This window comes from Leuciscus leuciscus (genome assembly GCF_965113295.1).
Source record: "Leuciscus leuciscus genome assembly, chromosome: 17".
In the NCBI taxonomy this organism is placed as follows: Eukaryota; Metazoa; Chordata; class Actinopteri; order Cypriniformes; family Leuciscidae; genus Leuciscus; species Leuciscus leuciscus.
In genome coordinates, this window is record NC_138741.1 from 25686189 (window position 1) to 25700954 (window position 14766).

The 14766-nt window shown below is 37.3% G+C and overlaps 1 protein-coding gene across 1 annotated transcript in view; it reads left to right on the forward strand.

Moving 5' to 3' along the window:
- kif28 (kinesin family member 28) overlaps positions 1-14766 on the forward strand; it is a 23024-nt gene continuing 8258 nt past the window's right edge. Inside the window, exons 1-16 of the mRNA XM_082142397.1 lie at positions 1-498; positions 672-863; positions 1011-1214; positions 4050-4085; positions 4263-4490; positions 5330-5484; positions 9612-9723; positions 9837-9904; positions 10021-10163; positions 10243-10364; positions 11953-12043; positions 12138-12198; positions 12316-12439; positions 12592-12754; positions 13833-13936; positions 14289-14396. Of these exons, the coding sequence (XP_081998523.1) occupies positions 424-498; positions 672-863; positions 1011-1214; positions 4050-4085; positions 4263-4490; positions 5330-5484; positions 9612-9723; positions 9837-9904; positions 10021-10163; positions 10243-10364; positions 11953-12043; positions 12138-12198; positions 12316-12439; positions 12592-12754; positions 13833-13936; positions 14289-14396 (1986 nt within the window). The 5' untranslated portion in view covers positions 1-423. The remainder of the gene's footprint in view (positions 499-671; positions 864-1010; positions 1215-4049; positions 4086-4262; positions 4491-5329; positions 5485-9611; positions 9724-9836; positions 9905-10020; positions 10164-10242; positions 10365-11952; positions 12044-12137; positions 12199-12315; positions 12440-12591; positions 12755-13832; positions 13937-14288; positions 14397-14766) is intronic.

The window sequence follows — 14766 nt, forward strand, 5'->3', positions numbered from 1 at the left end:
TGTAGTTGACAGGGCATTGCAATGAGGTTACTGAGGTTATACAAGTCATTTTAGTGTGTTTTGGGTTGCTCTTTCCTGGCCCAAGTCAACCCTAAGTATAAGTAATTCAAGAAATAGTTAGCAATCACCACTTATAACCAGCAATTATACAAACAGCTGTTGAATACAAGGCCAAGAAACTGTTCATCTAAGTAGCTAGAGTGTCCTAAATGAGGCATGGCTAAAGAGCCCTTCATCCTAAGGTTTACTTCCATGTTTAAAGCATGGAGACTGTGTGGAAGTGATCTTTACAGAAACTAAGGGTACTGTATTATTCATCTCGCTGGGCCCTGGTAGAAAGTGAGCGTAACAAAGTGCTCAGGTTTCATCCTGTTGCTCTGACACTCATTCTGTGTTTTCTGTGTCCGAAGTATCCACGTGAGCATGAGGGTGAGGGGAACCGAAATGGCCAGCAAGGACTGTGTGAAAGTAGCAGTCAGAGTCAGGCCTTTCAATAAGGTTAGTACAGCCAGTTCATCTCAAATACTGCAAAGGTATATAGTAAGGTGTGCATGAATGCATTTTAAGGTTAATTTGGTTGTCCAATTTAACAGGCTGACGATATTGACATGCAAGAACAGCTTTGAGACTCTGAAGCCTTTCAAAATTGAAGCTTTTTCTTGGTTATACAGAGAGAGCGGGATGCAGGCAGTCGCTGTGTGATCTCAATGACCTCGAACAACATCAGTATTCAGGACCCTCGTAACCCGCAGAACAGCCGCACCTTCACTTTCGACTACACTTACTGGTCCCATAGCGGCTTCATTAGAAACAAAGATGGTCTGTTTGTACCTGAGGAGGCAGGTGGGCGCTATGCAGACCAGGTAACATCAGCTTTCATAGATGTTATCTCACCTTGCAAAAGAGGATGGATCTTTGGGAATGTTTACAATGATGAAATGTGTGCTTAACTGGAAACAGCTGAACTAACAAAGTTTCTATTTGATTCAATCCCCTGTGGTCATTTACAGACAAGTGTGTTTCTGGATTTGGGGCAAGGCATTCTGGATAATGCACTTCAGGGCTACAATGCCACATTACTGGCATATGGGCAGACTGGCTCTGGGAAGAGTTACTCCATGGTCGGTTATGGTTCTAACAAAGGCCTCATACCCACCCTCTGCGAGAGACTATTTCAGTCTATCAGGAGCACACAAGACAGCAGGCAGTGTCAGGTTTGTCAGTCATATTCAAGGTGATTCATTTTGAGTCATGCTAAATAATGCAATGCTTTGTAAAAGTTTGGTCTCAGTTTCTATATGGTTTGATGCAATTTAGAATTAATTTCAAAAACATGATGAAGACAAATGTAACTAGAAGGATAAATTACATAAATTGACTGCATTTTGGTTTGTTTCACCAACTCGTCAACTAATTCGGACCAGAGCAATCAGTGTGGTGTGTAAAGGAACCAAAATGGCTGAAAAATGCTACTCTGTATAATGTTTTGCCCTTGGTCCGGACCGAATGAACTGAACTACAGATGTGAAAGCACCCTCAGATGCAGTTTGGCATTATGCCATCAAATTCATTGACACGGAAAAAAAAAACGGTTTGTCTATCGACATGAAATCTATAACTTTTTGCCAGTCGAATTTGGTGAATTCAAAGTTTCAACTTCAATGGAAGTTGGTCTTGGAGTAGTTTGAAAAGGTGGATTTAAAAAAAAAAAATTCAAAAGGGCGGACAGGAAGTTCAGCCATTTATGACATAATTGATATCGATATTCTCTGCATGATCCCATGGATATATCAAGATCACACTCATGACAATAGGCTAAAATGAATGAAAATCTTTTAGCATTTTTAAAAATTTGATTATAATTTTTGACCACAACGTGGTGCAGCCCCGAAACTTTTTGAGTACATTCAGGGCATTGTGCCGAAGACACATAACACATTTCGTAACAATACGCCAATGCGTTCATAAAATATGCACTATATTGCCAAAAGTTTTGGGACATCTGCCTTTACATTGTAAGCTCGCGCTCGATCGGCCCAAAGCAGGCGTCCGACCAGCGCGGAAGGTCTTAACGTGTTACTGTCCTTTTCTCGAGGCAAAGTATTTTTTGATTAAATGCAATACATTTGAATATGTATTCTCTCGTTATTTCATCTGACTCCGTAAATGAAAAGGTTTTAATGATATCTGTGGATCATTAATTATGAGCGAATGTTTGACTATTCCGTTTAACTCTTCAATGAAAATAATGTCAAAGTCAATTAGAATAATCAAATGTAACAATTTATTATGTCAGGTAAATGCATCATGCCAATTTCATAATCAATTAAAAGATAATCGATACAAAACATAAATTCTCTGGAATAAAGAAAAGAGATGCAACCCAACATTAAGAAATACGTGAGGCTAAGAGATCTCTCTCTCAGCCTCACAGACCAATCTGAAGTACAGAAAAGGCGTCGAACTCCCTGCTGCATTTCATTATATAGACAAACCTTTCACATGGAAACATGTACTAACAAAAGATATTTGCATTCAGAGGTCGCACCTTTTGGGAGTGTGTGACCATTTGTCTTGAGAGACCACCTTCCTTGTATGTCAGTAATCTTTAAACTCTTAAAAACCTTATTACCTTTTGTTTTACTTATTGAAAATGAGATATTTGTACCAGTCGCACTGTGACATTTTAAATGATACCAAACATGAAAAATACTCCGTGATAATCATTCACATTAAACTATACATTTTCTTGGGTGAATTCAGGTGATCATCTGAGCATGAGAGAGAGGGGGTGAGGGGAGAGGGAAAGAGATGTAGATGAAGATGATTCGGAGGTGAGACCTTCGTCTCGATGGTGCACGAGAGCCAGTTCAAATGGTAATCTCCAGAAAGGTCCTTTTGTCCTCTCAGGGTCTGGTCACCCCCAAACAGACTGTCCGGCATTTCCTAATTTATCAATTCTTACAACATGCACATAACCTTTAATGACATCTCATTCTTATGACATCTCATTCTTAATGACATCACATCTCATGCGCTGACCCCGCTCTGTGATTTTACGTGGCCTATCACTTCGTGGCTGAGTTGTAATTGTGCCCAATTGCTTTCACTTTGTTATAATACCACTAACAGTTGACCGTGGAATATTTAGTAGTGAGGAAATTTCACGAATGGACTTATTGCACAAGTGGCAACCTATCACTGTACCACGCTTGAAATCACTGAGCTTTCACAAATGTTTGTAGAAGCAGTGGAACACCTGAATTCAATGATTTGGAGGGGTGTCCCAATACTTTTGGCAATATAGTGTAGCTTTTTAGGAAAAAAATCAAAATGGCTGACATGGGAAAACTGGGTATTGTTCGACTGTATGCTGCACCGAATCTTGGCCAAACTGTTCAGAAGTAATAAGCAAATATCAGCCATTTTTTTTTATCTCCTTACCACTAGGTGGCACTGTACCAAAACTGTGCAGGTACTCTCAGGTCATGGTTGTCATAACACAAGCAAAGTTTGGTCTGAGTACTGTTAAGCGTTTCGGAGAAATAGCCTCTTCACTTTGGCATGCTTTTTGTAGAATTTTGTTCGCAAGTTATTTTAGAACAGTTTGACTAATCAACTTGAATTCCATGTTTTTTGTCGGCATGTTCTGAAGATGATCTGGTTTGATTTTCATGAAAGTCGGATAAACCGTCTAGGATAAGTTAGGAAAAGTAGTTTTTTCAGAAATATTCAAAATGGCGGAAAGTTTTTTTTGTGGCAGAAAATTACATCATAGGGTGACATCATAGGGCATAAATGTTAGTGCAAATTTGGACAGTTGGCGGTGCTGGAGAGATTGAGTTAGAGACTCCAAAATTGCTATGTTAATGTTCAGATTGTCCTCTATCTGTGTGACAAATGTTTACCATATGGTTCTATGGGCTGCCATAGACTTCAGCAGAAGAAGAACACTAACAATTACAATAGATCCCCCTAAAAAATGTAATACATACAAAAATACCATTACTTTTTACCTTAAAAATATTTCATTTTTTTATCAACTACAGGTATTTTTCAGCATGTTGGAAATCTACAATGAACAGGTAAGAATTCACCCTTATCTGAAACATTAATTCATGTTTAACAGTTCTAACTGTGGTCCAGTCCCCAATTTATTTGTAGTAAGTGTATGTTTGATGAAACCGTCTGCTAAATGATGACTTGCTGATGTTTAAAGTGATGTTTTACATGACTTGAGTGGCACTTCACACTTTGCTCAGGTTGTAGACCTGCTATCGAAGATCAGCCGATCTGCGGGTGGTCTGCGGGTGAGAGAGGACCAACAGAGGGGTTTCTACGTGGAGGGGCTAAAGCGGGTGCCCTGCGACAGTGCAGTACAGGTGGAGCAGCTGATGGAGCAGGGAACACGCACGCGCACCACTGCAGCCACACACATGAACGCCAACAGCAGTCGCTCGCACATGCTCATCATCGTCCAGCTCAAACAGGTGTCCGTTCTGCACACTGACTAGCATTGTTTACACTTGGCATTAACATGCGTTCACCCAATCAGAACATAGCATGTTTACATTCGTCTATGTTAAGTAGCTTCTGTATCCATGTAACAGATCGGATCTGTTTTCCCCGCAAATTATTTAAAATGTTGTTAAATGATTAAGTAAAATATAACTGCAATTAACTAACCGTGAAGTGTCGATTACTCAACTGTTTATTTAGGTATAGGTTGCAAAGGTATAGGCTATTGGTTATCTAAAACCATTAAAAAATGTTTTTACTTGAATTAAAAGTGAACTAAAATCAAATAGAATCTAGATCAAATCTAGTTGCCAAAGCAAAAATTTTCATTTAGTTTGACTTTATGTACTTAAATAACTAAAACTGAAATAATAATTAATAAAAACCATATAGACATTTACAAAAAATAGTAACTAATAAAAATGACAAAACACCTATCAAAATTACTTTTAAAAAAAATATAAAAAAATAAAATGGAAAATACAAAACTAAAAACGAATTCAATATATATATATATAAAAAAAAAACTATAATAGTATCTCAAAGATACTAAAACAACACTGCTCAGTATGTGAGCTCCTGCTGAACTAAAATTAATTAATTGATTATAAGTGAAATGCTAGGGTTTCTTTCAGAAAACCTTCTGCAATCATGGGGCAGAGATCCGATCTGTCTTTTCAATGCATTTGTGGACAAAATTCATATATAGGCTGCGTTTTAATGAGTGTAAAACGGGGCCTCATATTCTAGATGATCTGCAGTGTTTTTTTTTCTCACAGATTCTTTACTTGTATGCTCACTGTGCTTGTAGATCTTCTCAAAGGAGTGCATCACCAAACAGTCCAACATTTACCTAGTGGACTTGGCTGGTAGTGAGAGACAAAGGTCATCAGGGTCAGAGGCCGACAGGCTTAAAGAGGGCACTGCGATCAATCTCAGTTTAACTACACTTGGAAATGTCATCAGGTCAGCAGATACATACTATAGAACTTAAAGTGTGTGTATACACTCACTGGCCACTTTGTTAGGTACACCTTTTGAACTGCTCGTTAGCGCAAATATCGAATCAACCAATCACATGACAGCAACTCAATACCATTAGGCAAGTAGACACAAGGTGCTTCTCATTTCTTATTTGTGCATCCTGGTTTCCTTACTCACTCCTTGTTCCTTGCATCCTCTCGGTGCAACTAGAAAATTGAGATGTCCTTCAAAATGGCTGAGTACAATCAGTTTGCGGGTCACGGGCTGGAGGACGTAGGAGCATCATGAGGAAGCATCATTTTGAGTATTGAGAAGCACCCACCGTCAAGGCAATCTGCTGACGTTCAAACTGAGCATCCGAATGGGGAAGGAAGGTGATTTAAGTGACTTTGAATGTGGCATGGTTGTTGGTGCCAGATGGGCTTGGTCTGAGTATTTCAGAAACTGCTGATATACTGGGACTTTCATGCGCAACCATCTCTAGGGTTTACAGAGAATGGCCTGAAAAAGAGGAAATAACCATTGAGCAGCAGTTCTGTGGGTGAAAATGCCTTGTTGATGACAGATGTCAGAGGAGAATGGCCAGACTGGTTCGAGCTGATAGAAAGGCAACAGTAACTCAAATAACCGAGGTCTGCAGAAGAGAATCTCTGAACACACAACACGTCCAACCTTGAAGCAGACGAGCTACAGCAGCAGAAGATCACACCGGTGCCACTCCTGTCAGCTAAGATCAGGAAACTGAGGCTACAACTGTACGGGCTCACCAAAATTAAACAATAGAAGATTGGGAAAACGTTGCCTGGTCTGATGAGTCTCTATTTCTGCTGCATCATTCAGATGGTAGGGTCCGAATTTGGTGTAAACAACATGAAAGCTTGGATCCATCTTAACTTGTATCAACGATTCACAGGCTGCTGATGGTGGTGTTATGGTGTCAGGGAAGTTTTCTTGGCACACTTTGGGCCCCTTAGTCCCAAATGAGCATTGTTTAAATGCCACAGCCTACCTGAGTACTGTTGCTGACCATGTCCATCCCTTTATGACCACAGTGTACCCATCTTTTTTAATGGCTACTTAAAGCAGGATAACGCAACAGGTCACAAAGCTCAAATCATCTCAAACTGGTTTCTTGAACATGACAATGAGTTCACTAAACTCAAATGGCCTCAACAGTCACCAGGGGCCTCATGTACAAAGACTTGCGTTAAATTCATACTAAAACATTGCGTACGGACAAAGCTGTAAATGTGCGTACGCACAAAAAAAAACAGATGTATGAATCTCTGCGTACGAAGGATCCCACGCATATTCTCTTTGTACATCCTAGTTAATGTAAAATTGAGCGCACATGCACGAGCACAACGCCCCACCCAGTCTCCTCCCTTATTAAATTAATTTAAATATGGTAATGAGTCCACTTTGGCAAAAGAAAACAGTAAGAAAATGGCGGCAAGAAACGAAACTTTACAGAAAGTGAATTGGAGGTGCTACTATCGGAGGTAGAAACGAAAAAAAAATGTTTTTTTTATTTGGAACTTTGTCCTCCGGAATTAATAACAAAAGGAAAAAATATGAGTGGGAGAGTTTGGCTGATGCCGGTGGGATCTGAAAGTCGCACTGTAGAGTAGACTGAGTACAGTTGAGACACTTTTTGCGTTTTGATTTTCCACACAAAAATAGACACTGAAAAGAAGTGAATTTCCACATGACATTTCATTAGCTTGTAGACTAAGATATTATCAATCAATAATACCCACAAGTAGTTTATATTTTCCACAATTAGATCATAAAAATAAGGTGCTTTTTGTCTCAACTTTGTCTCAACTGTACCAATATGTGGTACAGTTGAGACAGTGCATGGTACAGTTGAGACACCCATTTTTAATGATGTAAAGGTAACTAACCATTCATTGTAAATATAAAAAATAAAGACAAATAAAGAAAATAACAATTGGGCAACATTTTTGTTTATTTATATTCATTCATTTTATTTAAATTAGCACTGGTTAAAATGTGTAAAGCAGGAACAAGATATTTAACAATATTTATTAATAATACACAGTTTAAATATCACAAATATCTAATTTTATTTTCATTTGCGTCCTATGCTGGCTAATTACGACGTTTAACCTGTTATCATAACACTGAACAACTAAACAGTGTGTTTCCTAATATAACTCTATCGGGGGTACAGTAGATATGTGTCTCAACTATCCCCCGCTGGCAACCTCGCACATTTCTCTAGATTTTGCAATTACCTTGCATGACACAGTACCATGAAATATGTCAGTTTTTAGGGCACAGAATAACGTTTGTGGTGATACCAGTTATGTTTAACAGTCATATAGGGATATTAAGCTATTCATTGTGGAGAGTGCATGGTGAAGTGAACGTCATATCTTAGAAAAAAAAAACTTTCCCCGATATCTTCGGATCGGAGATGCGTCCGTTGTTCAAATTTCCCACGATCAAAGAGGACACTAATACGCACGCACAGCAAAAATCACAACTTGTGCTTGCTGCGAACGCAAGTTATTTAAGGTGTCTCAACTGTACACATGTCTCAACTGTACACCGTCTACCCTAAATGACCTTAAAAAGAAATGGTCTGATAAAGGTGGACATTAAACCAAAGCTGTCATTGCCATAGACTAAGGGTTGTATCAGTTTGCATATGCTTTTATATGTTCTTACTTAATTGCATAATTGATAGAATATTCCCATAATGCTCGTGTGACAATATATGTCAATTATTTTTATAAACTGCAAATGAATAGCAATGCTTCCCACAGGTGGTGGTGCGATAGACTTGTAGAACAATTCGTTGTGTAATGTTTGCAACTTCACTTCATAGCCTGTAAGAGTCGCCAACGGACAAAAACAATGAGAAATGTACGTACGCCAGACATGAAATTGGCGTGGAGGAACGCACATTTTCGCGTTAATTTCACTGTTAGTACATACGACCGTGAGCGTGAAAGCTGGCGTACGCAAAGTTTTTGTGCGTACGCAAGATTGATACATGAGGCCCCAGATCTCAATCCAATAGAGCTCCTTTGGGATGTGGTGGAAAGGGAGATTCACATCACGGATGCTATCATTTCAATATGGACCAAAATCTCTGAGAAATGTTTCCAGAATCTATGCCATGACGAATTAAGGCAGTTCTGAAGGTAAAAGGGGATCCTACCCGGTACTAGCAAGGTGTACCTAATAAAGTGGGCGATGAGCGTATATACAGTTAAACCAAAAATTATTCAGAGACCAGATTTATTTTATTTTTTTATTTTTTTTTACTAGTGTGTGCAGGACATATAGTTAATTTAAGTGAGGATAGCAAAATAAAGTAAACTGTGACATATTATACCCAAAAAAAGTCTTCATATAGTGGACTACCAGTAAAATGTATAAAAATTTGGGACCAAAATTTATTCAGACACTTTGAACTGACCATGTTTTGCTTAAGTGTTTTCTTCTTTAATTGCTAATGCAACCTTTTTACAACAAAGACTGAACAAAATTAAGCATTGCTTGGTTATTGGTTGACCTAAATTGCTATTATCTAATTGTGTACTTAAATTTAACAGCTGACAGATATTCAACCTAATTAATTTGTGAGACAGTCTAACAGTTATTGTCATGTTTTATTACCATTTTCTAAACTATAGCGAATAAACTGTGATAATGTGAGAAATGTTGAAGGTGTCTGAATAAATTCTGGTTTGACTGTATGCATTCTTATATCTCTGATATCGATTGTGGTGAAAATGACCATTAGGACTTTATTACTAATATTACTGTAATATTGTTGCAGTGTTCATCTTGTTGCTAGGTCATTTGTTTTATACATTATAATGGACTATATTTTACTTAGCTGAAGCTAATTATATACTGTAAGACTATAAAATAATAAAAATTTAAGTCAATATATCATGCCCACATATTTATTTATTTATTTATTTAGTGATTAGCCGTATAATAAGTGGGGTCGGGGTTAATTTTGCTAATAACTTTTAAGTGTGGCCTGTGTCCAAATACATTTTGGGGCCACTGTCGTTTGATTTGTGTTAATTGTTAAAGTTAACTGCATTTATCTGTCTATAAAGTGCTCTAGCAGACACGGCTCTTGGGAAGAAAGTAGTTCACATTCCTTATAGAGACTCTGTCCTCACCAAATTACTGCAGTCTGCTCTTGGTGGTAACAGTCGAACCGTCATGGTAAGTAACTTTGCCCATAGTTTTCTCAATTTAATGGCTGAGGCAAACTTAACTAGAACAATGTCGTTGTGATGTTTTAGAATTAAAGTATTTGCATTGATCCTCATTCACAGATTGCAACCTTAAGTCCTGCAGATATTTGCTATGAAGAGTCTCTTTCTACTCTTCGATATGCAGAGAGGTGGGTTCTTGAATAAAAAGTTACATACATTTAGTCATTACTGTATTTAGTTTTGCGTCAGCCTAATATACGTAATATATTCCAACATACACATTATCGAATGTCCTTCTTTTCAGGGCCAAGCGGATCCAGAATAAAGCCGTGGTGAATGAGAGTCCCACAGAACGACTAGTGAAGGAACTCAAGGCAGAAAATGCAAAACTACTTATGAGACTAAGCCGACTGGGCCAAGAGGGCCGTAAAGCTGATGATGAGACGAGTATGTAAGGTGGTAGAAATACAAGGGACATTTTAAATGCGAGTACATTACATCTAATTAAAAGTGTTGTCTGTTGTAGAGGAGCTGCGGCGATTGTTGACTCATAATGAACTGCAGATTCGAGCCATTCAGACATTGTGGGAACAGCATCTTCAAGAGGCCTTAAAAGACTGGGAGACTCAGTATGCAACTATAACACAGGTACACAAAGATGCTCTTTTACATGGTGTGACTTAGGATTTAAAACACTTACGAGTTTCTCACAGAAATGCCTGGGAACATATATACTGAGTTCACTATCACTTTGAATGCATTATGCAACATTCATAAATGTAAGTGTCCTCCAAAATCACTTCCTCCATAGAAAATACACAATAAATATTAATTTATGTCTAAAGTTGGCCTCTTAAACCAGTAATGGTACATGATCTCAGAGAATTCAGTTTAAACTAAATATTTATACAAACTTATATTCTTTTGTCAGGGGCTAATTAATTCAACACTGAGATGTTGATATGTTTGTATGTATGACCTATAGATATGTATTTCATTCATACTCTCCAAAAATGTTTTAGGTACAATATAAGCATCACTTAAATGCAGTACATCAGTTGATATTGTAATGAGCCGGAGAAACCAGGCGAAGGCGAGGATCTAAATGCAGGGTTTTTAATAAAGTAACACATTAAACAGATAAAGAACTCAAGGAAGAAAGGAACAGAACCACGAGGATAACAGAACCAGAAGCAACCATTACATGTACAACAACTGACAAAGTAACAAGTGAAACACAAGCAGTATAAATACACACAGGGGCAAACAAGCTTAACAAGGTAATGAGAAAACAAGATACACCTGGGGAGACTAATCAACATGAAAAACTACAAAGGACTACAAACATGGCGCAAAACAGGAAATAACATAAAAGTCCACACAAGACAAGGGGAACACAAGACACGATTCCTGACAGATATGCAGTAGTGAGCCTACTGGAATGAGTAAATAATGAGCCATTAGATTCTTTTATCCAAAGTGACTTATTTTTTGTATTATTTACAGAATTTTTGAATTTATTAGTTTGAAATGGCTTGTATTTTAATTTTAGTTCAAGTTGTAGTTATTTTGTTATGTGCTTTTGTAATTTTTCTATTTCTATTTAGTTTCTATTTCACTTTCATTTACATTTATTTCAGGTTTAGAAATTTCTAATTTTCGTATACGTTTTTGACATTTTATATTCTTATATTCAGAAGTGGCATTTAGATGTATTTACACAGACTGTTTAAAGCAGCTCAGAGATGCCATGAATGCATTTACACTGCAATTTAATATATAACGTTATAATATTAATGTTTTAAATATAAAATATACTGACTATAGAAACATGAAATAGTGGAGAAAAATTAATTATACTTGAAATAAAAACTAGAAACTAAAACCAGCCTTTGGTGGCGGCAAGTCACTGTCTTAACAAGTGCATCATTGATTCCTTCATTAAACTGATTCATTCAAAACGGCATTTTTTCCCATTCATTTTCTAAATTAATTTAGGAACGAAGCAAGTGACTGTCTTTATGATTGGGTCATTGAATTATTGACTCACCCAATTCATTCGAAAATGCTTAATCATTAAGGAACTAATATCTATATTTTATTTTAACTTATAACAACAAATTTGAATAGTTTTAGTTAGAAATAACAACACCGTTATGGACAATTCTCCCCTAGCAATCACAAATCCTTTCCCTCATTTAAACGCCAATCTCTCAAAAATCTCTTTCCGTTTTAGGAACGAAGGATGATGCAGATGCATCCGTACATAATGAACATCAATGAGGATGCCCAGCTTTCTGGTGTGGTGAAGCTATTCATACAGGAAGGTGAGTTTGTCTTACAAAAGTGACCTCAGACCAGTTATATCATATCCATATATTAACTAAATGCAATATGTAATTTATATCTTTCTATGAGAAGGTGAATGGGATATTGGTCTGGCAGACAACTCGCCCAGAGTGATCTCTATTAGGGGTCTAGGGTAAGTCAAGCATGGAAAAGATGAATAGATTGCGTCCCAATATGAAATGCACCCCATAATAAACATTAACGATGTATATGAAACATTTATTTATTTTTTTGGATTTCCTGATTTCAGCATTCAGGAGAAACATGCTGTGTTCTCAAACCAGCAAAGGAGAGTTTCAATTACTCCTGTGTCCGGGTCAAAGGTCATTGTGAATGGAGTGCCGGTATCTAAAAGGATAGAGCTGCAGCATTTGGTGTGTTTAATAATCTGTATCTGTATTATTTTCTATATGTACTTTAATCGTAAAGAAATTTTTTCAAATATGAATCGGAATGGTGATCTGTGTGAATTACCAAGTTGAGTTTTGGCTTATCGTTAACCTACCTTTGTTCTGTACTGATGAAGGATCGACTTGTCCTGGGTTCGAACAGCACTTACCTGTTCATTGGCTTCCCAACGGAGCGTTCAGGAGAGGACTGGAGTCGCTATGACTATGATTACTTCCAGTCGGAGCTGGCAGAGGCCGAGGGCTTCCACATTCAGTCTCTGTGTGAAGATCAGGGCCAACGTATGTGTGGGGTTTGGATTTAAATCGACTGAAATGTCTTTTTTTTAATATTAGATATCTTTAGGATTGGTTTAATTTAGATGCAACCAGTGTTATTGTAGTATTATTTATATACTATACTATGGGGCTGTCGAGATGTGAATCTGATTAGTTGACAAACGTCCTAAGTATTTTCAGGGAAACACACGGCTAAAGGAGTTCAGGCAGGTCTTGACCGCATTACAGTTCCATATCACTTATTTATTTTTTACGGTTATTTCATTTCAGTTATTTCGAAAGTCCTTACAGACTAAAACAGAAAAAGAACCAAAACCCACAACGATCCCGAACAAGCAAATAAATATAGTAAACAATAGGATAGAAACAACAAATTATTTCCATATTTTTTGCCATAAAATTAAGTTTTATTTGGTACTGTAAGCACATACCCTCTTTCTCCCGCTCTCTCTCTCCCCACGCAATGTCAGCGTTGCCTTGATGAATTTATCAGTAAAATAGTTTAGCAACTTAAAAGCTACATGGCATTTCTCACTATCGAGGTAATAACAGCGCTGTTTTTGAAGCAGATAAACTTACATTTTCGCTATCAGTAGACGCTGGTGCCGAACACTGTTGAGAGACTCACAGACTCTCTCTCTCTCTCTCTCTCTCTCTCTCTCTCTCTCTCTCTCTCTCATTAATAACTACATTAGTGCGCTATCAGTGGCTCAAGCCCCCATTAATTGTTCTAAAATGACATTGGAATTTGCCATTAGCAATGGAGGCGTGGGATGAGATGCGTAAGAAAGACTCCACTTCTCATCGTGGCCGCATTACTAAAAATTCAACGGCCTGCCATCATATATTTTTTACTTAATTAATAATTAGCTTTTGTTTTTATATTTTCATATTAATGTTTTAGCCATTCTGTGTGCTTTAAAAAAATATAAATCATTTTTATTTTTATTTTGGTTTTAGTAATTTTAGAAACTTCAACTTATTTCAGTTAAATGCCAAGGCAACATTATTGTATTTTTCTTTTATGAAGGAAAATGATTTTAATAGTTTTAGTTTTAGTTAACAATAACATCACTTGCAGGGCCACACCAGCCTGACCCCAGTCTACTGCCTGTGTTCTATGACTATATAAAGCTGATGCCCATGGTGACAGAAGCTAATCAAATGAGTAAAGAGTTAAAGAAGGTGAGTACAGTTACTGAACTTGCAATCAAGTATATCCATTCATTTTTGACAAATAGTAGCTGGAAAATGCCTCTTAGTATGAAATGGAGTTCAAAGATTCACTACAGTGAAGTTTAAACCATAACAAAAAAACAAGTCCTTTTGAAAAATCGATTTGTGCCAGTCAAATGCTACTTACTTTATCATTCTGGTTCCTGATACCTAACTTGGTTATTTTTTACAATGGTGGAGTGAACTGAAAACATTTTTGTGATGTTGTATCCACAGTATATGTACAAGCCTCTATAAGGCTGTCACACTGTAGCCAAAGGTAAAAATAATGCAGTGCACCTTTAAATCTTGATCTTTTCAGGGAGTTGAATTCAAATTGGAAATCAAGAATCTGGCAATGACAGACTCTAAGGGTCATGACCTGGAGAAGGACATTGCGGTGCGAGTGACATCTGTAGAGAGCAAACAGGTGAGAATTATGATTCTGTGGGAATTTAAATCAATTACGGATAAGAAGCTCCTTTGATTTTTGGAAATGCACAACACTTAAAAGTAGTGGGCATCAAAATAGCTGGAAATAGTGTCTCTTTCTCAGTTTACAGAACTATCTTACTGCCAACAAGTGTTTGACGCAGATGTCAGGTGATGTGATTTTCCTAGATGGAATTAGATGTTTTTGAAAACATGGACTGGTGTAATTGAATAAGAGACTAATGCGATTACAGAATCAGATGAAGAGCAGAATCACAAGGGCATTGATGTTATATTGTCTCACAACATGAACAAAAACTTTCCATGTCTCACCCGATATCAATTTTGCACTTAAACTTTTCTTTTTT